Source organism: Oncorhynchus masou, chromosome 33, assembly GCF_036934945.1.
Source record: "Oncorhynchus masou masou isolate Uvic2021 chromosome 33, UVic_Omas_1.1, whole genome shotgun sequence".
Taxonomy (NCBI): domain Eukaryota; kingdom Metazoa; phylum Chordata; class Actinopteri; order Salmoniformes; family Salmonidae; genus Oncorhynchus; species Oncorhynchus masou.
Genome location: NC_088244.1, coordinates 40,901,977 through 40,921,059, shown reverse-complemented (window position 1 = coordinate 40,921,059; position 19,083 = coordinate 40,901,977). Strand labels below are relative to the sequence as shown.

The following is a 19,083-nucleotide window of genomic DNA, read 5'->3' as shown; positions in this document are numbered from 1 at the left end:
ATGTAAAACAGACTGGGACACAAGGCAAAAACATTGCGGCTCATTTCAAGTAAATACTAGGTTTATACTGTAATGAATAATGTTTTAAAATATAAACTCAGCAAAAAAAGGAACATCCCTTTTTCAGGACCCTGTCTTTCAAAGATAATTTGTAAAAATACAAATAACTTCACAGATCTTCATTATAAAGGTCTTAAACACTGTTTCCCATGCTTGTTCAATAAACAATTAATAAACATGCACCCCTGGAACGGTCGTTAAGACACTAACAGCTTACAGACGGTCGGCAATTAAGGTCACAGTTATGAAAACTTAGGAAACTAAAGAGGCCTTCCTACTGACCCTGGAAAAACACCAAAAGAAGGGTCCCTGCCCAGGGTCCCTGCTCATCTGCGTGAACGTGCCTTAGGCATGCTGCAAGGTGGTATGAGGACTGCAGATGTGGCCAGGGCAATAAATTGCAATGTCCGTACTGTGAAACGCCAAAGACAGCGCTACAGGGAGCTGATCGTCTTCGCAGATCAGACCACGTGTAACAACACCTGCACAGGATCGGTACATCCAAAAATCACACCTGTGGGACAGGTACAAGTGGCAACAACAACTGCCTGAGTTACACCAGGAATGCACAATCCATCAGTGCTCCGACTGTCCGCAATAGGCTGAGCGAGGCTGGACTGAGAGCTTGTAGGCCTGTTGTAAGGCAGGTCCTCACCAGACATAACCGGCAACAACGTCGCCTATGGTCACAAAACCACCATCGCTGGACCAGACAGGACTGGCAAGGGTAGCGGCAGGGTAGCCTAGTGGTTAGAGCGTTGGACTAGTAACCGGAAGGTTGCGAGTTCAAACCCCCGAGCTGACAAGGTACAAATCTGTCGTTCTGCCCCTGAACAGGCAGTTAACCCACTGTTCCCAGGCCGTCATTGAAAATAAGAATGTGTTCTTAACTGACTTGCCTGGTTAAATAAAGGTAAAAAGAAAAAAGTGCTCTTCACTTACGAGTTGCGGTTTTGTCTCATCAGGGGTGATGGTCGGATTCGCGTTTATCGTTGAAGGAATGCAAATCTGGTGCAGCCCATGAGGAGATGCACTGCAGTACTTAATGCTGCTGGTGGCCACACCAGATACTGACTGTTACTTTTGATTTTGAGCCCCCCCTTTGTTTAGGGACATATTATTCCATTTCTGTTAGTCACATGTCTATGGAACTTGTTCAGTTTATATCTCAGTTGTTGAATCTTGTTATGTTCATTCAAATATTTACACATGTTAAGTTTGCTGAAAATAAATGCAGTTGACAGTGAGGGGATGTTTCTTTTTTTGCTGAGTTCATTTAGTAAAAATGTAGATAAATAATCAGCCTACATGTCTAAGTGTAATCTAGGTGATATGGCTACAGCCTCTCATGTCCACACCGATGCTGACATGAGGGAGGCGCTAGAAAATGTAACCAAACTTTAATGAGACTGCTAATTACATAAATACAGTGCCTTCAGTAGTAGCCACACCCATTTACTTTTTCCACATTTTGTCTTGTTACAGCCTGAATTTAAATTGGATTAGTGCGATTTATGGTAAGAAACTAACCAATCTTTAAATATATTAGTTAGTTGGGCTAGGCGTGCCGCTAGCGCCCCACCTCGACGACATCCGGTGAATTTGCAGAGAGCGAAATTCAAAATACAACATTCGTAATATAAATCATTCATGAAAATACAAGTGTCATACATCATTTAAAAGCTTAACTTCTTGGTTATCCAGCCGCTTTGTCAGATTTCAAAAAGGCTTTACGGCGAAAGCATTTCATGCGATTAACTGAGGACAGCGCCCCGCGTGCAAAGGCATCACAAGTCAGAAATAGCGATTAAAATAAATCACTTACCTTTGAAGATCTTCCTCTGTTTGAAATGCCAAGGGTCCCAGCTACATAACAAATGGTCCTTTTGTTCGAAAAAGTCCTTTATATCCCAAAAAAGTCAGTTTAGTTACGCACTTGATTCAGTAATCCACCGGTTTCCCTAGTTCAAAATGCATACAAATGAATTCCAAAAGTTACCAATAAACTTTGTCCAAACAAGTCAAACAATGTTTCTAATCATTCCTCAGGTTCCGTAATTATGTAAATAAATGATCAAATTTAAGATGGAGAATAGTATGTTCATTACCGGAGATAAATAAATAACGAAGTGCGCGCCACAATACTACAGCCAAAATCGGAGCCACCTAGAAAAACTAGCTTGAAACTCTTTCTAAAAACTGTTGACATCTACTGGAAGCCCTAGGAACTGCAATCTGGAAGGTATTCCAATGAGTGGTGAGCTCCAAAAACAAAAATCTGTATGGATTCTCCTCGGGTTTTTGCCTGCTATATAAGTTCTGTTATACTCACAGACATTATTTTAACAGTTTTGGAAACTTTATAGTGTTTCTATCCAATTCTACCAATTATATGCATATTCTAGCTTCTGGGCCTGAGTAACAGGCAGTTTACTTTGGGCACCTCAGTCATCCAAACTTCTGAATACTGCCCCCTATCCCTAAGAAGCTAGCTAGGCTTACAGGTTAGTAGGCTAGATTGATGATTTGATGCCAATTAGCATGCTAGCTAGATAGGTCGCTCGCCGGCTATTGGCAATACCAATAACCAGAGACATATATTTAGTAATTTGTTTGTTTTAATTTATCCCAATGCCTCGCAAAGAATGGCACCTATTGGTAGATGGGTAAAAAAGCAGGTATTGAATATCTCTTTGAGCAAGGTGAGGTTATTAATTAATAATTTTGATGATGTATCAATACACCCAATCACTACAAAGATACAGGCGGCCTTCCTAACTCAGTTGCCGGAAAGTAAGGAAACTGCTCAGTGATTTCACTGAGGCCAAAGGTGACTTCAAAACAGAGTGATAGGAGAAAGGAGGCTGTGATAGGAGAAAACTGACATTGTAGTTACTCCATAATATTAACCTAAATTACTGAGTGAAAAGGAAGCTTGCACAGAAAAAAAATATTCCAAAACATGTATCCTGTTTCCAATAAGGCACTAATACAAAGTGTTATGTTTGGGGCAAATCAACAGATCACTGATATTTTCAAACATGGTGGTGGCTGTATCATGTTATTAGTGTGCTTGTCATCGGCAAGGACTAGACAGGTTTTTTAAGATAAAAATAAACGGAATAGAGCTAAGAGCAGGCAAAATCTTAGAGGAAAACTTGATTCAGTCTCCTTTTAAACATACACTGGGAGACACATTCATCTTTCAGCAGGAAAAAATCTAAAACATAAGGCCAAATATACACTGGTTGCTTACCAAGACAACATTGAATGTGGCCTAATTTTGACCTAAATTGGAATTAAAATATATGGCAAGACTTAAATGGCTTGATCAATGATCAACCAACTTGACAGAGCATGAAGATTTTTTTTAAAATAATAATGTGCAAATATTGTACAATCCAGGTGTACCAAGCTCTTAGACTTACTCAGAAAGACACAGCTGTAATCACTTCCAAAGGTGATTCTAACATCCATTGACTCAGGGGTGTGAACACTTATGTAATTGATGTTACACGTTTTGTTTTTTTTGTTTATATTTCGAGGTAATACCTTACCACGAAGGGCGCACCAATTGGTGTAAGTACACTACATAACTAAAAATATGTTATGTAGTGCAGCTCTAGCAGGGCAGAAATTTGACAAACTAACTTGTTGGAAAGGTTGCATCCTATGACTACCACGTTGAAAGTCACTGAGCTCTTCAGTATGGGCCATTTTACTGCCAATGTTTGTCTATGGAGATTGCATGGCGGTGTGCTCGATTTTATACATACATGGTTGAAATAGCCAAATCCTCTCATTTGAAACGGTGTCGACATAGACCACGACATAGAACGAGTGCAAGGAAACAGACAACTAAGAGAAAGGACATTGTGACATCATGTGGACAATCAGAGACTTACACCTGAGGACGAAAGACCAGGCCATCTGAAGTGGGCCCAACACACAAAATATCTATTTTCCTAATGATTAATTTCTGTATTTATTTATTTCCCTATTTATTTCCTTGACCATTTATTCCTGTATTTATTTATTTCCCTATTTATTTATTTTTGCCAACTTTTATTTATTTATGTATTTCTGTCACTGTGAGCATGTCTACACGATGAGTGTCGGTGTCTGAGCTTCTTCGAGAGGAGGCTGATCGTCTTGAAGATATAGAGCACTGTAAGTATGATGACACACTCTGAAAGTATAAATTAGATTTTTGCTGGGCATCAGTTGAACATTATTTGATGTGTACTTTTTGCACACATAGAAACCACATGTTCAGACTGCTAACGTTAACTTAGCAAGAAGACTGGCCAAAGGAACACATGTTCACCAAAGGGAAGAGTGCAGACTGGCCAAAGCTAGCTCTAATCATTTGCTTTTCACTCAAATGTTGTAGCATTAGTTAGCTAGCAAGCATGGTGAATTGTCTAGCAGTCCACAAAGAGAATATTAGAAGATTTCCCTAGGTATATTGCCAGATATCGCTGAAATGGTGCGGTCAAGTTAAGACATAAGCATGAGTAACTTAGCAATATACTCCTCTGCAGTTTGAACGAAAGTTTATAGCTACATATTTTATGCTGTGGATATCTAGGCCTAATGGTGCATGCTGATCATTTGTATTGTACAATTTCATTGTCAACAGCAAGTTCATCTGGAACCTCATCTGGCACTTCATCTGGTGAGTTTCGTAAGAAAGTAATTTTTTTCTGGCCATTTTGAGCGTGTAATCGAACCCACAAATGCTGAGGTCCAGAGAGGACATACGAATGAATAAATAATCACAACGTATTTATCTCATGATCACAACATGAAAAAAAGTTGTTTTGTTGAGATCACGAGATAAATAGGAGTGGACAGTATGGCTGAGGCGGCAGAGCCCATGGTGGATCAGCGCATATGTTTTTATTGATTGTTACACTAATGGATGGTACATTTCATGCTAACATCATGCTTTCATTTGTATTTGGAGCACATTATCATTTTATAAGTTAGAATGTTAGCAAGCTAAATGTCCTTTACCTTGAGCTAAGGGCTCTCTTGGGGCATCTAAGCCATCGTGTGGCATTTGAGCCTGTCTCCCAGGCTGTATGCCACCCCCAAGACCACAGCATGCAAGCAACAAAGCAGCTACAGGGCCTTCAGAAACTATTCATACCCCTTTACTTATTCCATATTTTGTTGTTACAGCCTAAATTTTCTCACCAATCTACACACAATACTCCATATTGACAAAGTGAAGAAAAAAAAAGGTTTTATCAAATACATAAATATCTAATTTACGTAAGTATTCTCACCCCTTTGCTATGAGCTCAGGTCATCCAATTTCCTTTGATCATCCTTGAGATGCCACTACTACTTCATTGGAGTCCACCTGTGGCCAATTCAATTGTTTGGACATGATTTAGAAAGAAACACACCTCTCTATATAAGGTCCCACAGTTGAAACAATTTCTAGAATGTAGAAAGTTTGGTCTCCATAATTGGAAAAATGTAAAACAAATATGGAACTACCTAGAGCTGGCTGTTTGAACCAAACTGAGCAACCGGGCAAAAAGGATCTTGGTCAGGGAGGTGATGACCATTCTGACAGAATTACAGAGTGCCTTAACTGAGATGGGAGAGCCTGCCAGAAGGACAACTGTCTCTACAGAGTTTCACCAATGGGGGTTTATGGGAGAGTGGTCACATAAAGCCACTCCTGAGAAGAAGCCACGTAACAGCACACTGAGATCATAAGGCAAACGATTATGTGGTCTGATGAGACAAAAATGGAACTTTTTGGCCTGAATGCAAAGCACTATGTCTGGAGAAAACCAGGCACAGCTCATCAACCATCTAACATCATCCCTACCGTGAAGGATGATGGTGGTAGCATCATGCTATTGGGATGCTTTTCGGTGGCAGGGACTGGGAGACTGATAAGGATAGAGGGAACAATGAATGGAGCCAAATACAGGCAAATCCTTGATGAAAACCTACTTCAGAGTGCAAACAACCTTAGACTAGGGTGAAGATTTACATTCCAACAGGATAATGACCCCAAAGATACAGCCAAAGCAACACAAGAATGGCTTCAGGAACAAGAATGTTAAAGTCCTTGAGTTACCCAGCCAAAGCCCAGACTTGAGTCCCTTTGAAAATCTGTGGAAAGACTTCAAGATTGCTGTTCACCGCCGTACCCCATCTAACGTAGCAAAGCTTGGGAAAATCTGCAAGGAAGAATGAGAGAAAATCCCCAACCCTAGATGTGCAAAGCTGATGCAGAAAACCCTAAATTACTCAAAGCTGTAATTGTCTCAAACGTGCTTCAACAAAGTATTGACTCATGGTGTGAATACTTATATACATTTGATTTCTGTATTTCATTTTCAATACATTTGCAAAAATTAAAATGTAAACATATTTTCACTTTGTCATTATGGGGTATTGTGTGTAGTTGTGTGAGGGGGAAATTTAATTCAATTTAATCAATTTTGAATTCAGGCTGTAACGCAACAAAACGTCAATGGGTATGAATTATTTCTGAAGGCACTATGTGCAACAGTTGAAGATTAAACTTAAAAGTAAGATAAGAGGGTAAATGCAATGTTCATAAGGCAGTTTTATGTTGTTGGGATTGTTCATTTTACTGCCCTAGATTATGGGGGAAACTGCAAATGTTTTAGTTGAGCACAATTAGCTAGTAAATCCAAGTTGTTGACAAGATTGTAATACTACTATCTTGCCAAGTACACAGCACTAGCACAGTGTGATGTATGGACGTCTGTCTGGAGGCCCAGCTTGGACATAACTCTGTAGTGGCTTGTAAAAGGGATCTTTGTAATGGCAACTGCTGTGGTATTAACCAGGTCAGGATAACTTTAATTACATTAACTCACTCACTGTCCTATTATGTTGAACATATGTTGTTTACATTCCAAAGCACACCCTCTTGTTGTCATAGAATAAGCTAATGAAATGGCTTGAAATTTAGTTTCAGAGTTGTTTTTCGAGAAAGTTAAAAAGTTCAGTTTGTGTGGTATTTCCAAGTTTGTGGATTGGCTGTTTAATTTGAAGAGTATTATTGCACTAAATGGCAATAGAGATGGCCTGAGTGCCTGTCTGTTTGACAATGACTGACAGGGAGTTGGCATGAAAATGACAGCAATGAGTTGACAAGAGCACAAAGATCATGGGACGAGGCTACAATGGAGAAAGGTGAAATTAAAACAGATGATGTGCAATGGATCTTGCTTTTTAGATATTTTTGAATAAATGTATATTTTTCAAATGCAGAATTCTAAAATGGCGAAAAATAATTAAACTAATAAAGATGGTTATTTTTTGGGACCTGTCTGTATGTCTCCTCTGTTTGTGACATCTTTGTTTCAGGCCTGATTCTTCCTCTTGAAAAAATTAAGCAAAACACACGAGGCTTTAAATTCTGGAGTACAGTTTAGAAACCTAGTGATAATAAATCCAATGAGCAGAAGACTTGGTACCAGAATTTTAACTTTTTAAAATGTTTTATTATATTCTTCATTTGTGCATACAAAGCTTTCTTAAAAAATAGCATATAACATAGATTTTCTTACAAATGTTTCCTTTTGTCCTCCCTTTCCTAGCTGCATGTGAGAAAATATATTACTACATATAAAGATCAATAAGAAAACAGACCACAATATATTACCGCTGTCATACAAAGTAGTGTCTTTCTATTTCTTACAAAAACAATGCAAAACACTAAGAATACAAATACATGAAGCTTAAAAATATGAAAGATTAAATCTTAATACAGGAGTGCTCCGTCTTTGTTAAGTACATAGGACCTTAGACAACTGTCTGCTTTGTGTGTTAACTTTGTACATAAAGTCATACAGGTAAAAATATATATGGGAGTTACATTGATATTGTGACTTATTCTTGTCTTGTTTTTAACATTTGAATACATTTCTCAATGTTATACAGTATAATAAGGACTAGTATTTGCCCCATATTCTAGATAATTGACCCACAAAAAAATTGTGGAATAGAACAAAATGACTATTTGCGGCAATATTGTGTATTGCTCTTAACAGGAAAAGCCATAGGTATAAATACAATACATTAGAGACGGCATTGGTGCGGCACACCATTATTCCTTGGTTACTACAAACTTTTCTTTCTAGAGTACAATTCATACGAACGTACATGTGAACACAACATAACAATACCCCATTATCTCTAGTACTGACCATATTTGTGCCCTAGCCTCTACACACACTGATACCCTAACCACATACTCCCTTGCACATTACAAGACATTTCTCACATTCACTTTTACTTTCTACTGTAGCCTACTAGCAAGTGACGACAAGGCTTTGGTAACTTTAAGGTAATAGGAAATTAAAGGCCCAGTGCTGTTAAAAACTAGGTTTCCTGTGTTTTATATGTATTTCCACACTGAGGTTGGAATAATACTGTGAAAATGATAAATGCCTTTTTAGTTTAAGAGCTGTTTGAAAGGACCGCCTGAAATATCCGCCTATAATGGTGGAATCAAGTTTTGGCCTGCCTGGTGACATCACAAGGCGATTCATTTGTTAATTGACAAATAAGAGAGTTACAAACTTCTCTGCCAATAACAGCTAGTTTTTCAGTTTTCAGCTTAGACCACTCACAGACAGTTCTAGCAAAATTGTTGCTTGAAAAATCGCTCTTTGCTGAGAAACATTTTTTTTTTACAATTTTAATTGAAAACAATTACAATAAGGTACTTAATTGATACCCAGAAATGATTTGATATTGAGATAAAACAAATGGCTGCATTGGACCTTTAAGGCATTTTTAGACATTAGACATTTAAACAACTAATGCATTTGGACTATAATTCAAAATGCCAGTCATGTTTGAAATGTTGAGCCTTTTGGTTCCAAAACTAAGTAGAGACCACCGCCAATGGTGCTTTGTGGGTCTGTAAAAGCATTTGTTTTGAAGCCTCCTCTTTGGGAGTTGTAACACTGTTGACAGTGTAACACCGGTGACGGGTCTTTGGCTTGGTTCTCTACCTGCGCTGCGGCCCTAACATCACCTTGTTGATGAAGTTGACAATGGCAGAGGCTGGCTGCTCCGGGTCGAGCTCAGCAAACAGATGACACACATTTTCTGCCATGCTGCCTGGCTTCTTGGCTACAAACCCAAACACCCTATTGAACAGAAGGAGGAGGGGGAGAGAGGAAATAGATATTAGAGGGTTAGAAATACACACCTAGGGCTAGATTCGAACCTGACTGCGAAAGATCCGCATTATAACGCAATTGACATTTAAAAACAAGGTTTCTTGCGTTTGCGGAAACTGCATTCATGGTCAACATTGCATATGTCGGCTCAATCGGAAATTACCTTTAAATATAAATTGCACTATATTGCAATTATTCTGCGTTCCGGATTGAATCCAGCCCCTATTTAGACATATTGATACCCATTCTTACTGGTTTAATACTATGAGTGAGACTTCTGTTACTAAACGCTCAATTCAATCAGATCCGTTTTGGCAGTGTCAGAGATGTCAAATTCTTAAGTGGCTCCCGGCATTAGAGGTCGACCGATTAATCGGAATGGCCGATTAATTAGGGCCGATTTCAAGTTTTCATAACGATCGGAAATCGGTATTTTTGGACGCCGATTTCCGATTATAAAAAAGAATAATAATAATAAAAATAAAAAAAACTTTTATTTAGCTAGGCAAGTCAGTTAAGAACACATTCTTATTTTCAATGACTGCCTAGGAGCTGTGGGTTAACTGCCTTGTTCAGGGGCAGAACGACAGATTTTCACCTTGTCAGCTCAGGGGATCCAATCTTACAGTTAACTAGTCCAACACTAACTCCACGAGTAGCCTGCCTGTTACACAAATGCAGTAGGTAAATTGCTAGCTTGCATTAAAATTATCTTATAAAAAACAAGCAATCATAATCACTAGTTATAACTACTGATCCAGTTTAGCAGGCAATATTAACCAGGTGAAATTGTGTCATTTCTCTTGCGTTCATTGCACGCAGAGTCAGGGTATATTCAACAGTTTGGGCTGCCTGGCTCATTGCGAACTAATTTGCCAGAATTTTACAGAATCATATAATTTTCTTAATCGGCATCGGCTTTTTTCGTCCTCCAATAATCGGTATCGGCGTTGAAAAATCATAATCGGTCGACCTCTACCCGGCATTATACCTAAAGCGGACATTGCCATTGGCTGAACGGAATCATATTAAGAGAAATTCTATGCAGCCTTGTATACAAGTATGAACACTGGAATGTGAGATGCAATCTACACCTCGATTATAATGATAGCAATCCTCATTATTTCGTAGAAATGATTTTTCATTTTGAGCATAATTATTTTTATTATAGCCTACACTTTCTGATTCTGAACTTCTAACACGAGTCAAGCGGAGCAGTTGCTCCAAAGCAGTTCCACCTCTGAAAACTGCTGCATCTGTGTCTGCTATCGCAGGTTAATACTTGATCTGATTGAATCGAATCTAGGCCTAACTCGTTAAACAGGAACAGGCTGAGACGAACATATGGGCCAGGTAACCAAACAAAGTTACCGTAGTAGAAGGTAGAACCTGGAAGGATAATATCTGATTATCCTGATCTCGCGAGCTTATAGTACATTATGTTCCGCTACTCGGATTCAGTGAAGCGCGTAGCGGTCAGGATGGTGGATCAGGCTATCCTAAGCTAATATACGATAAAAATAAATAATAATCGAACTACACAAATGTACATAAAGCCTATGAACTGGCATAAAACAGAAGCTGTGAGCATGAATATTGGTGAACATGAATTTGTGACCGTGATCAACAGATACTGTATTTACTGGGATGATGGCAAAGGCACAAAAGCAATATGATGCCATGCAGGTAATCAAACATCGTGTCATCAATACACATACAAACACATCACACTCCCAAACAAACATATGCACAAACACACATAGACCACTTACTTAGATGTTGTTCTGTCTGAATTAGTCCACCTGAAGCAAAGAGAAAGACAGACCGGACTCAAGACCTACACTGACAGACAGAGCTCTCAAACAAGCACAGGCATGGGCACAGGTGCAGTCACAGCCACGGCCTGCATTGCCCAGGCATAAACACATCACATTCACTCTCCCACAAACACACACACTCAGAAACACATATTTCATGCTTACACACACAGATCCATGCGCAGGTTTACAGCAAAGGATGAATGAAATATGGTGAAGACAGAATGGATATGCCTCAATGCTCTTGTTGATATGCTCTTGTTTAGATGGTTAGCTGAGATGGTTTATAAACAGTGTGGTCGAGGTGTATTAGATTTCATAAGGGCACAGTCTTCATGTAATTCATGTTATATGTCATGGCTGACTGAAATTTAAATTGTTTGTGAATGGTTTGTGTTAGTGTGCTACTCCTGTTCCCACCTCCTGTCCTGGGGGTCGATACTGCTGAAAGTCACACTGTTGACTGGGTAGTGTCTCCTGAAGAACACCCTATAGACAGACGAACAGAAAGACCATTTAGTGTGACCATTGATATCAAATGTACTAATCTATCACAATACAACCTTTCTTCCTGTTTTCTTTCCTAATCACTAATGACTTATGTGGGTGACATTTAGACCATATGATTTCGTCAGTGGTAATGTTACCTGCGCTGGCTGTCAGTCAGTGTGATACCCTGTGAAGACACTTTAAAGTGGACCACTGTGGCCGCTGGCTGGGGGTTTTGTGCCAGCGTGGCTCCGGTTGCCTTGGAGATGGCCTGTGGTCCAGTCAGTGACTCAGTCTCCACAGAATTCAGGTAGAGCACGTTGCAGGCTGGACGGGAGAGGGGTGGGACAGGAAAAAATCAGAACATTCAGGAAGGGAACTGTGAGAGAATGATTTAGTTTCAAATTCGACATATGTATATATTTAACCTTTATTTAACTGGGCAAGTTTTTCAAATTCGGCATTACATAGTACTGTATCAATAGCGTATCAATAGCAGCTAATGCATTATGCATCACATAGGAATTATATCAGCTCACATCACAGTGATTAATTCATTCTGTTCTCTTTTTTTTGTACGGTATCAGAACAGCTTAGTCAACACGGAAAGTTAGTACTCTGACGTCCCAACTCCCCCTGCTGGGCAAACGAGCTCACACTCTTTTAGTGATTGGCCAGATTTCACTTTGGAGAATTTCCATTGGTCCTCCGGGCGGTATTTGGTTAGTAACTAGTTCCGGGTGAACTGATCATTGAGGTGGAAGGGTGGCCACTAGTTACCACAGCCAGACAGTCAAAAATGCCTATTATCGTAAACGTTCATGAAACAACTTTTTTCTTCTTCTTAATTTACGGTAACGCATAATGTTATCAGTGTGAGAGTAAGGTTAAAAATCAGATTTTCAGAAGATCAATTGTAGAAATAGGAGGGGTTTACCCATAATTATGACTTTGTGGCTGCGGTAACTAGTCACGATCAGGTGGAAGAGCAAAGTCTGAACGGAGGAGTTTATAGTCCAGTTCTAGAACTTACAACAGCCCCTTCTGTCCGCGGACAGACTACTGGACGTACCAGACGAAGCTATAGGTATGGCGGCGGGAGAGGCACGAAAAGTCATCATCTACGGCGGGAAAGGAGCACTAGGAGCCACTTGTGTCCAATACTTCAAGTCTAAAAACTGGGTGAGAATGGAAAGACAGACAAACTGTTGTTCTTTGTAAAGCTACAATGAACGATATTAGCTTCAACAACGAGGTACCCCTATTTGAACAGTATAGAAATAGAACTGAGGCCGACTGTCAGATTTCTAGTGTTGTTATTATGGTTGCTCTTGTAAGGTGTATTCACTAGGAACAAACGGAACCAAACAAAAGCAAACGGGAACGGAATTTGTCTAATTGAAATGGTTTGCTACTTTGTGTGCACTAATGATATACCCTTAAAACGAGTTTCTATTGGACAAATTCCGGTAAGTCGCTCATCGTTTTGTTATGTTTGCTTCCGTTTAAAAAACGTTTTGAAACAAAATCGGCGGAATTAATATACCCCCAGGTTTAAGGTGTAACGTTGGTGCCAGTAGGAGCAGAATTAGGAACTGTCTTAACTGACCAGGTACCCCTCGCTGAAGAGCACTCTAACCTCAAGGATCTTAAAATAAATAAATAGAATATGACGAGCTGAATACTCAAATTGCAGCCCTGCCTACAGTACTGTGTGTGTTTCTCCAGTGGGTGGCTTGTATTGACATCAATGCCAATGAGGATGCAAGTGCCAACATCCTAGTCAAACCAACCGACTCCTTTACTGACCAGGCAGAACAGGTGAGACCCTCCCCGCTCCTCGTCTTGTCTCTTTCCCTCAGCTATTTCCTTCAGGGAAGGAGATGAGGGAAGAAGAGGACATTAAGCCAGGCTGTGTGTGTTTTATATGCTGTATGTATGCCCATGTTGATCATGGAGAGTGTGTGTGTGTTGCCTAGGTGACAGCGGATGTGTTGTCGTTGCTAGGCGACCAGAAGGTGGATGCCATCCTGTGTGTGGCGGGAGGATGGGCCGGAGGCAGCGCCAAGGCTAAAGGTCAGGGCTCGACACAGACAGACACCCACACAACAACTGATCTCTCTTTAGCCCTGTATAAAACAATGATTGTGTGTGTGTAGCTCTCTATAAGAACAGTGATCTGATGTGGAAGCAGAGTGTGTGGACGTCTACCATTTCCAGTCACCTAGCAACCAGACACCTGATAGAAGGGGGGCTGCTCACACTGTCTGGAGCTCAGGCTGCCCTGACCGGAACCCCAGGTACACACACACAGACACACACTGCCTGGCTTTTATGATTGGCATCCATTAAGAATGTGAGCAGTAGATTCCATATATTGTTCTCTCCCTCCTCTGCATGTGTGTGTAGGTATGTTGGGTTATGGTATGGCGAAGGCAGCGGTCCACCAGCTGTGTCAGTCTCTAGCGGGAACCAACAGTGGCCTCCCTCCACAAGCTGCTGCTGTCACTATACTACCGTAAGACAGACAGACAGACGAACACAAACACACACAGACGAACAGACACACACACACACACAGACGAACAGACACACATTCACACCAGTCTGTAATCATCTTTTGCACTCTCTGACAGCATTACCTTGGATACGCCTATGAACAGGAAGTTCATGCCTGACGCTGATGTCACTTCCTGGACACCACTGGAATATGTGGCAGAGTGAGTGTGCGACAGTGCTGTCCATACACACACCACACAAAATATACTAAAATGATGTAATCTACCGTATTTAGCTATGCCGGCTTATATTTCCATATGGGTGGTCTCAGCAGGAATCGAACCCAAAACCCTGATGCTGCAAGAGCCATGCTGTAACAGTTTCTCTATCCTGGTCCAGGAGACCTAGCACTACACACCTGATTACACTAATCAATTTATCATCAAACCTTTGAATAATGGAATCAGATGTGTGCAGTGCTAGGGCAAAAACTAAAATGTGCACCCCATTGGATCCCTAGCACCAGGATTAAGAAGCACTGCTTTAACACAGTACTGTAATTCAGTGCTGTCTGATGTGATGTTTTAGAATGTTATACTTGGTTGTATTCTACCATGCTGTGATCTATGGAACCTTCAATTGTGTTGTTCCAGAATGTTCTACGGCTGGTCGACAGGAGAGAACCGACCGGCCTCCGGAACTCTGCTGCAGCTGGTGACATCCCAGGGCCAGACACAGGCCACACCGATGTAGAGGCCGCACTCTTCCGCAATCATCTGCTCACTGTCCTCAAGAACTGAAATTACCACAACACTACTTAATTGCTGGGCGCGTTCAAGCAGATACATTTTGTCTCGTCGGTCACCGCCTTTCAAAGTGTGTTGCATTATGGGGATAAAAATAGTTCGACATGTGCCTACATATCGATTGCATGAACTCTACAAATGTAAAAAAAAAAAAATGCTTATTCATGTGTGCTTCTAAATCAGCATTGCTTGCTGTCTAGGGTTTTAGCCTGGGTTTCTGTATAACCACTTTGTGACATCTACTGATGTAAAAAGGGCTTTATAAATTTGATTTGAGTTAAGCAATCAATTAGGGTGTTTTTGCTTGACCCACGTGACTGAAACAGGAACCACCTTTGCCATGAATCTAAAGCTACAGGGAATAAAATTAAGTGATATTTAAGATCTAACACATTAATTGTACACATGTTTTCAGTTTGTGAGTGTGATATGGGGGTACATAAGTTTATTTCAACAATTTGTAAAGAAAACCTTTTATAAACAATAGCAGCTATGTTGACACTGCCATATTGACCTGAGCCTTACTGCTGGAAAACCCCCACAGTGTCCTAACTTTTGACTGTCGCAAATGCACCTCCCCCGCCTTCACTCACCGACTAAATTTACTGTGGGCTTTGTTAGCATTAATGCTCAAACACATCTGTGTGTCAGTGATGTGCAGTCAGGGTAGGCAGTGCTTACTCTAATGACAATCTAATCAAAATAGCTATTATGAAAGTCAAATTGAAAATAATTATATTTAAGTATTTTTTTTCTCAAAAAATAAATATATTCTCTCAAATCCCAAAATGTACTAAAACTGCATCAAAACCTTGAGTCGCCAGGATATGCATCGCGATCGTCTTATGCAGTGCCTTCCTTCCCGGTAACTGAAAGGCACTCCAGTCACTGTTGATGGACGTTTCAGGCATAGGGCTTTGCTGCCTTCTCCATCTTCATTCATTTAATTGAGCGGATTTCATTGTTTGCACATGCGTATTGTCTTTGAAATAAATGGATAAACTGCTTATTTGGGGCGTCTACATGGTTGGTGCTGGCATCCCCTGAGTGTCAGCTAACATCAACGAAGCTAACTAACCTAGCAAAAATAATAACCTGACAAAATGCATATTATGCACGCAAACATTTTTCCATTCATCCAGAAGGATAGACGAATGGATTTAATTTACAAGTGGAGGTAGGCTTAAAAACATTTTCATTAGCAATTGGCAGGTCACTATTGAATGAATGAATATGATTTCTCATAATAATGAATATGAGAAAAACTGGTATAATTATACAAATGTATAAAACATGTGACTTGCTCCATTATTATCAGTTGCATGGACTACAACATATTTTACGCCCTATATACTGGAAAATAAGATGTATTACATTATAAAGCACCACAGTGTTCATATATGTCACACACAACAGCAGGAATGCAGCCATTTGTAGTTGAACATTGTGATACCTGACTAGGCTAGGGAACTCACCTGCACCCTGTTTCAGCAGGTCGGCAGCAGTGCTCATGTTACTGGCAGTCGACTGCAGTGCCTGCATTTCTCCAATGGGATCTGCAACACAGGGATGTACAAATTAGATAAAGGTATTTGAATCAATATCTATACTCTGTCTCCATCTGGAGGAAATTGCTGGAAATATTTCAACCTCGCCAGAAGATTATAATTCTATGCATTATGTATCAGTGAAAAGTGCTACAAACATAAAATGTCTATGGACTATTATTACACAAATTGTCTAGGGATTAGATTGTGAGAGGGTACTTAGCATCAATGGTTATAAAACAGCCTATGTTTACTTCGGTGGGGACTGGTTCCCATTAAAATGACTCCAGCCGGCTAGCTAATAATAGCCCATAATGTGAGTGACTGCAGACCTTTTTCTGGGATCCGTAGGGAACAGGGTAGAGAAATGGGGGTGATGGAGTGCTGGTACACCAATGCAGACAAACTCCCTGTGGAACACAGACATTTAGGGCTCTATTCAATCTGTACCGTTGAATTGTTACCGATTGCACGATAGAAATGTAAAGGTAATTTTTGATTGAGCCGACATATGCAGCGTTTACTGTGAATGCTGTGTCCACTAACGTGGGAACATTGAAATTTAAAGGTAATCTCGCTGTAATGCTGAACTTCCCGCGATACGGACTGAATAGAGCCCTTAGACTAAATGATCCATTGGGAACAACAACTATGGAACATAATGACTGAATGCCTAAATAGCTGAATACTGAAAAAACTAAAACAATATAGCCCAAAACTGAGAGTATACTATTCTTAATGTGAACATCTCACCAAAATGGGGCTCATTCTGACATCCTTTAATCTTCACTCCACGGGGGCCCGTCTCAATCAGGAAGTGTCGCACCAGCTGCTCTAATGGATTGGCTACCATGTGTGTGTTATGGAGAGAACATGAAGAACACTATTAGCTAGCCGAAATAGAAGTGCTTTGTGTGGAGGAAATGTAGGGTGTTGAGATGAAGGCAAAAGGCTTGGGCAGTTGTTGAGTCATACCTTTGCTGCTGTGGTTGTTGACGTTAGCGGGCGGGATGGCCACCTTCAGTGCCAGGCCATAGGCACCCTGGAAGGAGTTGCTGTCCCGGATAAGAAACGCCCCTGGTTCTCTCTCCTTCAGCGCAGCTATGGCTTCAGGCAAACAGAAAATAGACATAAAAAAGTTTCATGCAATTTGATTGCATAACAGTCAAATGGCTTTCTTTATGACGAGTTAAAAAGTAACTTAAGTTACCTTGGTCCCTGGAGATGCCAGGCTTGTACCAGAAGCGTGAGCTGTCCTGGACAAACTTAACACTGACTCTGCCTGCCATCTCTCCTTCCAGAGATATAATTCCTTCTCCTTGGCTTGCAGGGGGTGCCATCTCCCCCACCATTGGAGAGAAGGTGACATGGTGCTGTGAGAGGGAGGGCCTCAGTGTACCCACCCCGCCATTAGGTGATCCTGGCCGGGCAGACTGCCGCCGTTTCTCTGGGAGTGGGGGCTGGGGGATGGTGACAGCAGTGTAGCCCGAGTATGGCATATGGGGGGCAGATTGGGCACAGCAGCCAGTGGCAGAGGTGGGGAAGGTGGGGGTGTCATGTCCCTCAGGGGCTGAAGAGTGCCCACTGGCACTGCCCTCCATGCCAGGGTAATGCTGCAGGGGTCCTGGGGACTCTGTGCCCAGCATAAGCCTCCGGCCCAGGGTGGCGAAGCCAGGCACAGGAGGTTCTGAGGAGGGGGAGCCCTCCAGACTGCTGATGAGAGGCTGGGGAGAGGAAGGGGCCTTAGTGGGGGTGGAGATGGATTTAGGGACCTCTGGGTTCAGCTCCCTGGGTGGACATGCTCCATTCAGCTGGCCCTGAGCTGGGCAGGGTCCTGTTGTGCCAGCTGCAGAGTTGGGGTTGGGTGGCTGGTGCTGGGCAAGTTCCGTTGTGCCAGCTGCAGAGTTGAGGTTGGGTGGCTGGTGCTGGGCAAGGGGTGGCTGGTGCTGGGTAAGAGGAGGCAGTGCAGCAGTCTCTGTAGGAAGGGTTGTCTCTGGACCAGGTGGGCTAACTTTCTCAGGGGGGGTCTGAGTGGGTGATACGGGGAGACAGTGGTTGCTGGGTTGGCTGGTTGTAGGTGAGAGTGTGGTACAGTGGTTCTGGGGCTGGTTGGGTGAGGGTGGATGTGTCGGTGTGGTGCAGTGGCTGTTGAGTTGGGTGGGGGAAGGTGTGGGTGTCACGGATGAAGACTGTGAGGGGTCAGGGATGTTTTGCTGGTTGAGCTGAGATACTTGAGCAGCAGTACTATCGGGCCTAACCTGGGACTGGGCAGATTCAAAGTCACTGTTGACTATGTCAGTCGATCGAACTTCATTCCCTTGTACACCTAGACTGGGCCTAAAAAAAATAGAAAGTCATTAAAAGAGATATGCAATATATTCTTAAATGACATTTTGAAACGTTTATTTAAGGAAATTGTCTGGTACTTCTGCATACTATAAACTCAGCAAAAAAAGAAACGTCCCTTTTTCAGGACCCTGTCCTTCAAAGATAAATAACTTCACAGATCCTCATTGTAAAGGGTTTAAACACCGTTTCCCATGCTTGTTCAATGAACAATAAACAATTAATGAACATGCACCTGTGGAACGGTCGTTAAGACACTAACAGCTTACAGACAGTAGGCAATTAAGGTCACAGTTATGAAAACTTAGGACACTAACTAAAA

The 19,083-nt window shown here is 41.3% G+C and overlaps 2 protein-coding genes across 4 annotated transcripts in view; one reads left to right on the top strand and one right to left on the bottom strand.

The window, feature by feature from the left end:
• Positions 1-7,546: 7,546 nt before the first annotated feature.
• The window catches only part of LOC135528554 (tensin-2-like), a 52,383-nt gene continuing 40,846 nt past the window's right edge, over positions 7,547-19,083 (bottom strand). For 2 of the 3 annotated variants that reach the window (XM_064957712.1, XM_064957714.1), the window contains exons 20-28: positions 17,626-18,752; positions 17,391-17,522; positions 17,169-17,261; positions 16,748-16,825; positions 16,344-16,424; positions 11,722-11,890; positions 11,495-11,563; positions 11,030-11,059; positions 7,547-9,224 (exon numbers count right to left, since the gene is read on the bottom strand). In XM_064957712.1, the coding sequence (XP_064813784.1) occupies positions 9,083-9,224; positions 11,030-11,059; positions 11,495-11,563; positions 11,722-11,890; positions 16,344-16,424; positions 16,748-16,825; positions 17,169-17,261; positions 17,391-17,522; positions 17,626-18,752 (1,921 nt within the window). In that variant the 3' untranslated portion in view covers positions 7,547-9,082. The remainder of the gene's footprint in view (positions 9,225-11,029; positions 11,060-11,494; positions 11,564-11,721; positions 11,891-16,343; positions 16,425-16,747; positions 16,826-17,168; positions 17,262-17,390; positions 17,523-17,625; positions 18,753-19,083) is intronic. The other variant, XM_064957713.1, reaches the window with a different exon arrangement.
• Positions 12,318-15,875, top strand: LOC135528556 (dihydropteridine reductase-like). The gene is made up of 7 exons (XM_064957718.1): positions 12,318-12,745; positions 13,292-13,384; positions 13,543-13,639; positions 13,723-13,863; positions 13,973-14,081; positions 14,200-14,283; positions 14,716-15,875. Exons 1-7 carry the CDS (start codon positions 12,653-12,655, stop codon positions 14,813-14,815), a joined length of 717 nt encoding a protein of 238 aa, XP_064813790.1. The 5' UTR covers positions 12,318-12,652; the 3' UTR covers positions 14,816-15,875.

Excerpts from the sequence above, each read along its gene's own strand:
- LOC135528556 (XM_064957718.1), top strand. The coding sequence starts at position 12,653 with ATGGCGGCGGGAGAGGCACGAAAAGTCATCATCTACGGCGGGAAAGGA. Across the intron at positions 13,640-13,722 it reads AGGCAGCGCCAAGGCTAAAG|CTCTCTATAAGAACAGTGAT; the intron begins GTCAGGGCTCGA and ends GTGTGTGTGTAG. Across the intron at positions 13,864-13,972 it reads TGCCCTGACCGGAACCCCAG|GTATGTTGGGTTATGGTATG; the intron begins GTACACACACAC and ends ATGTGTGTGTAG.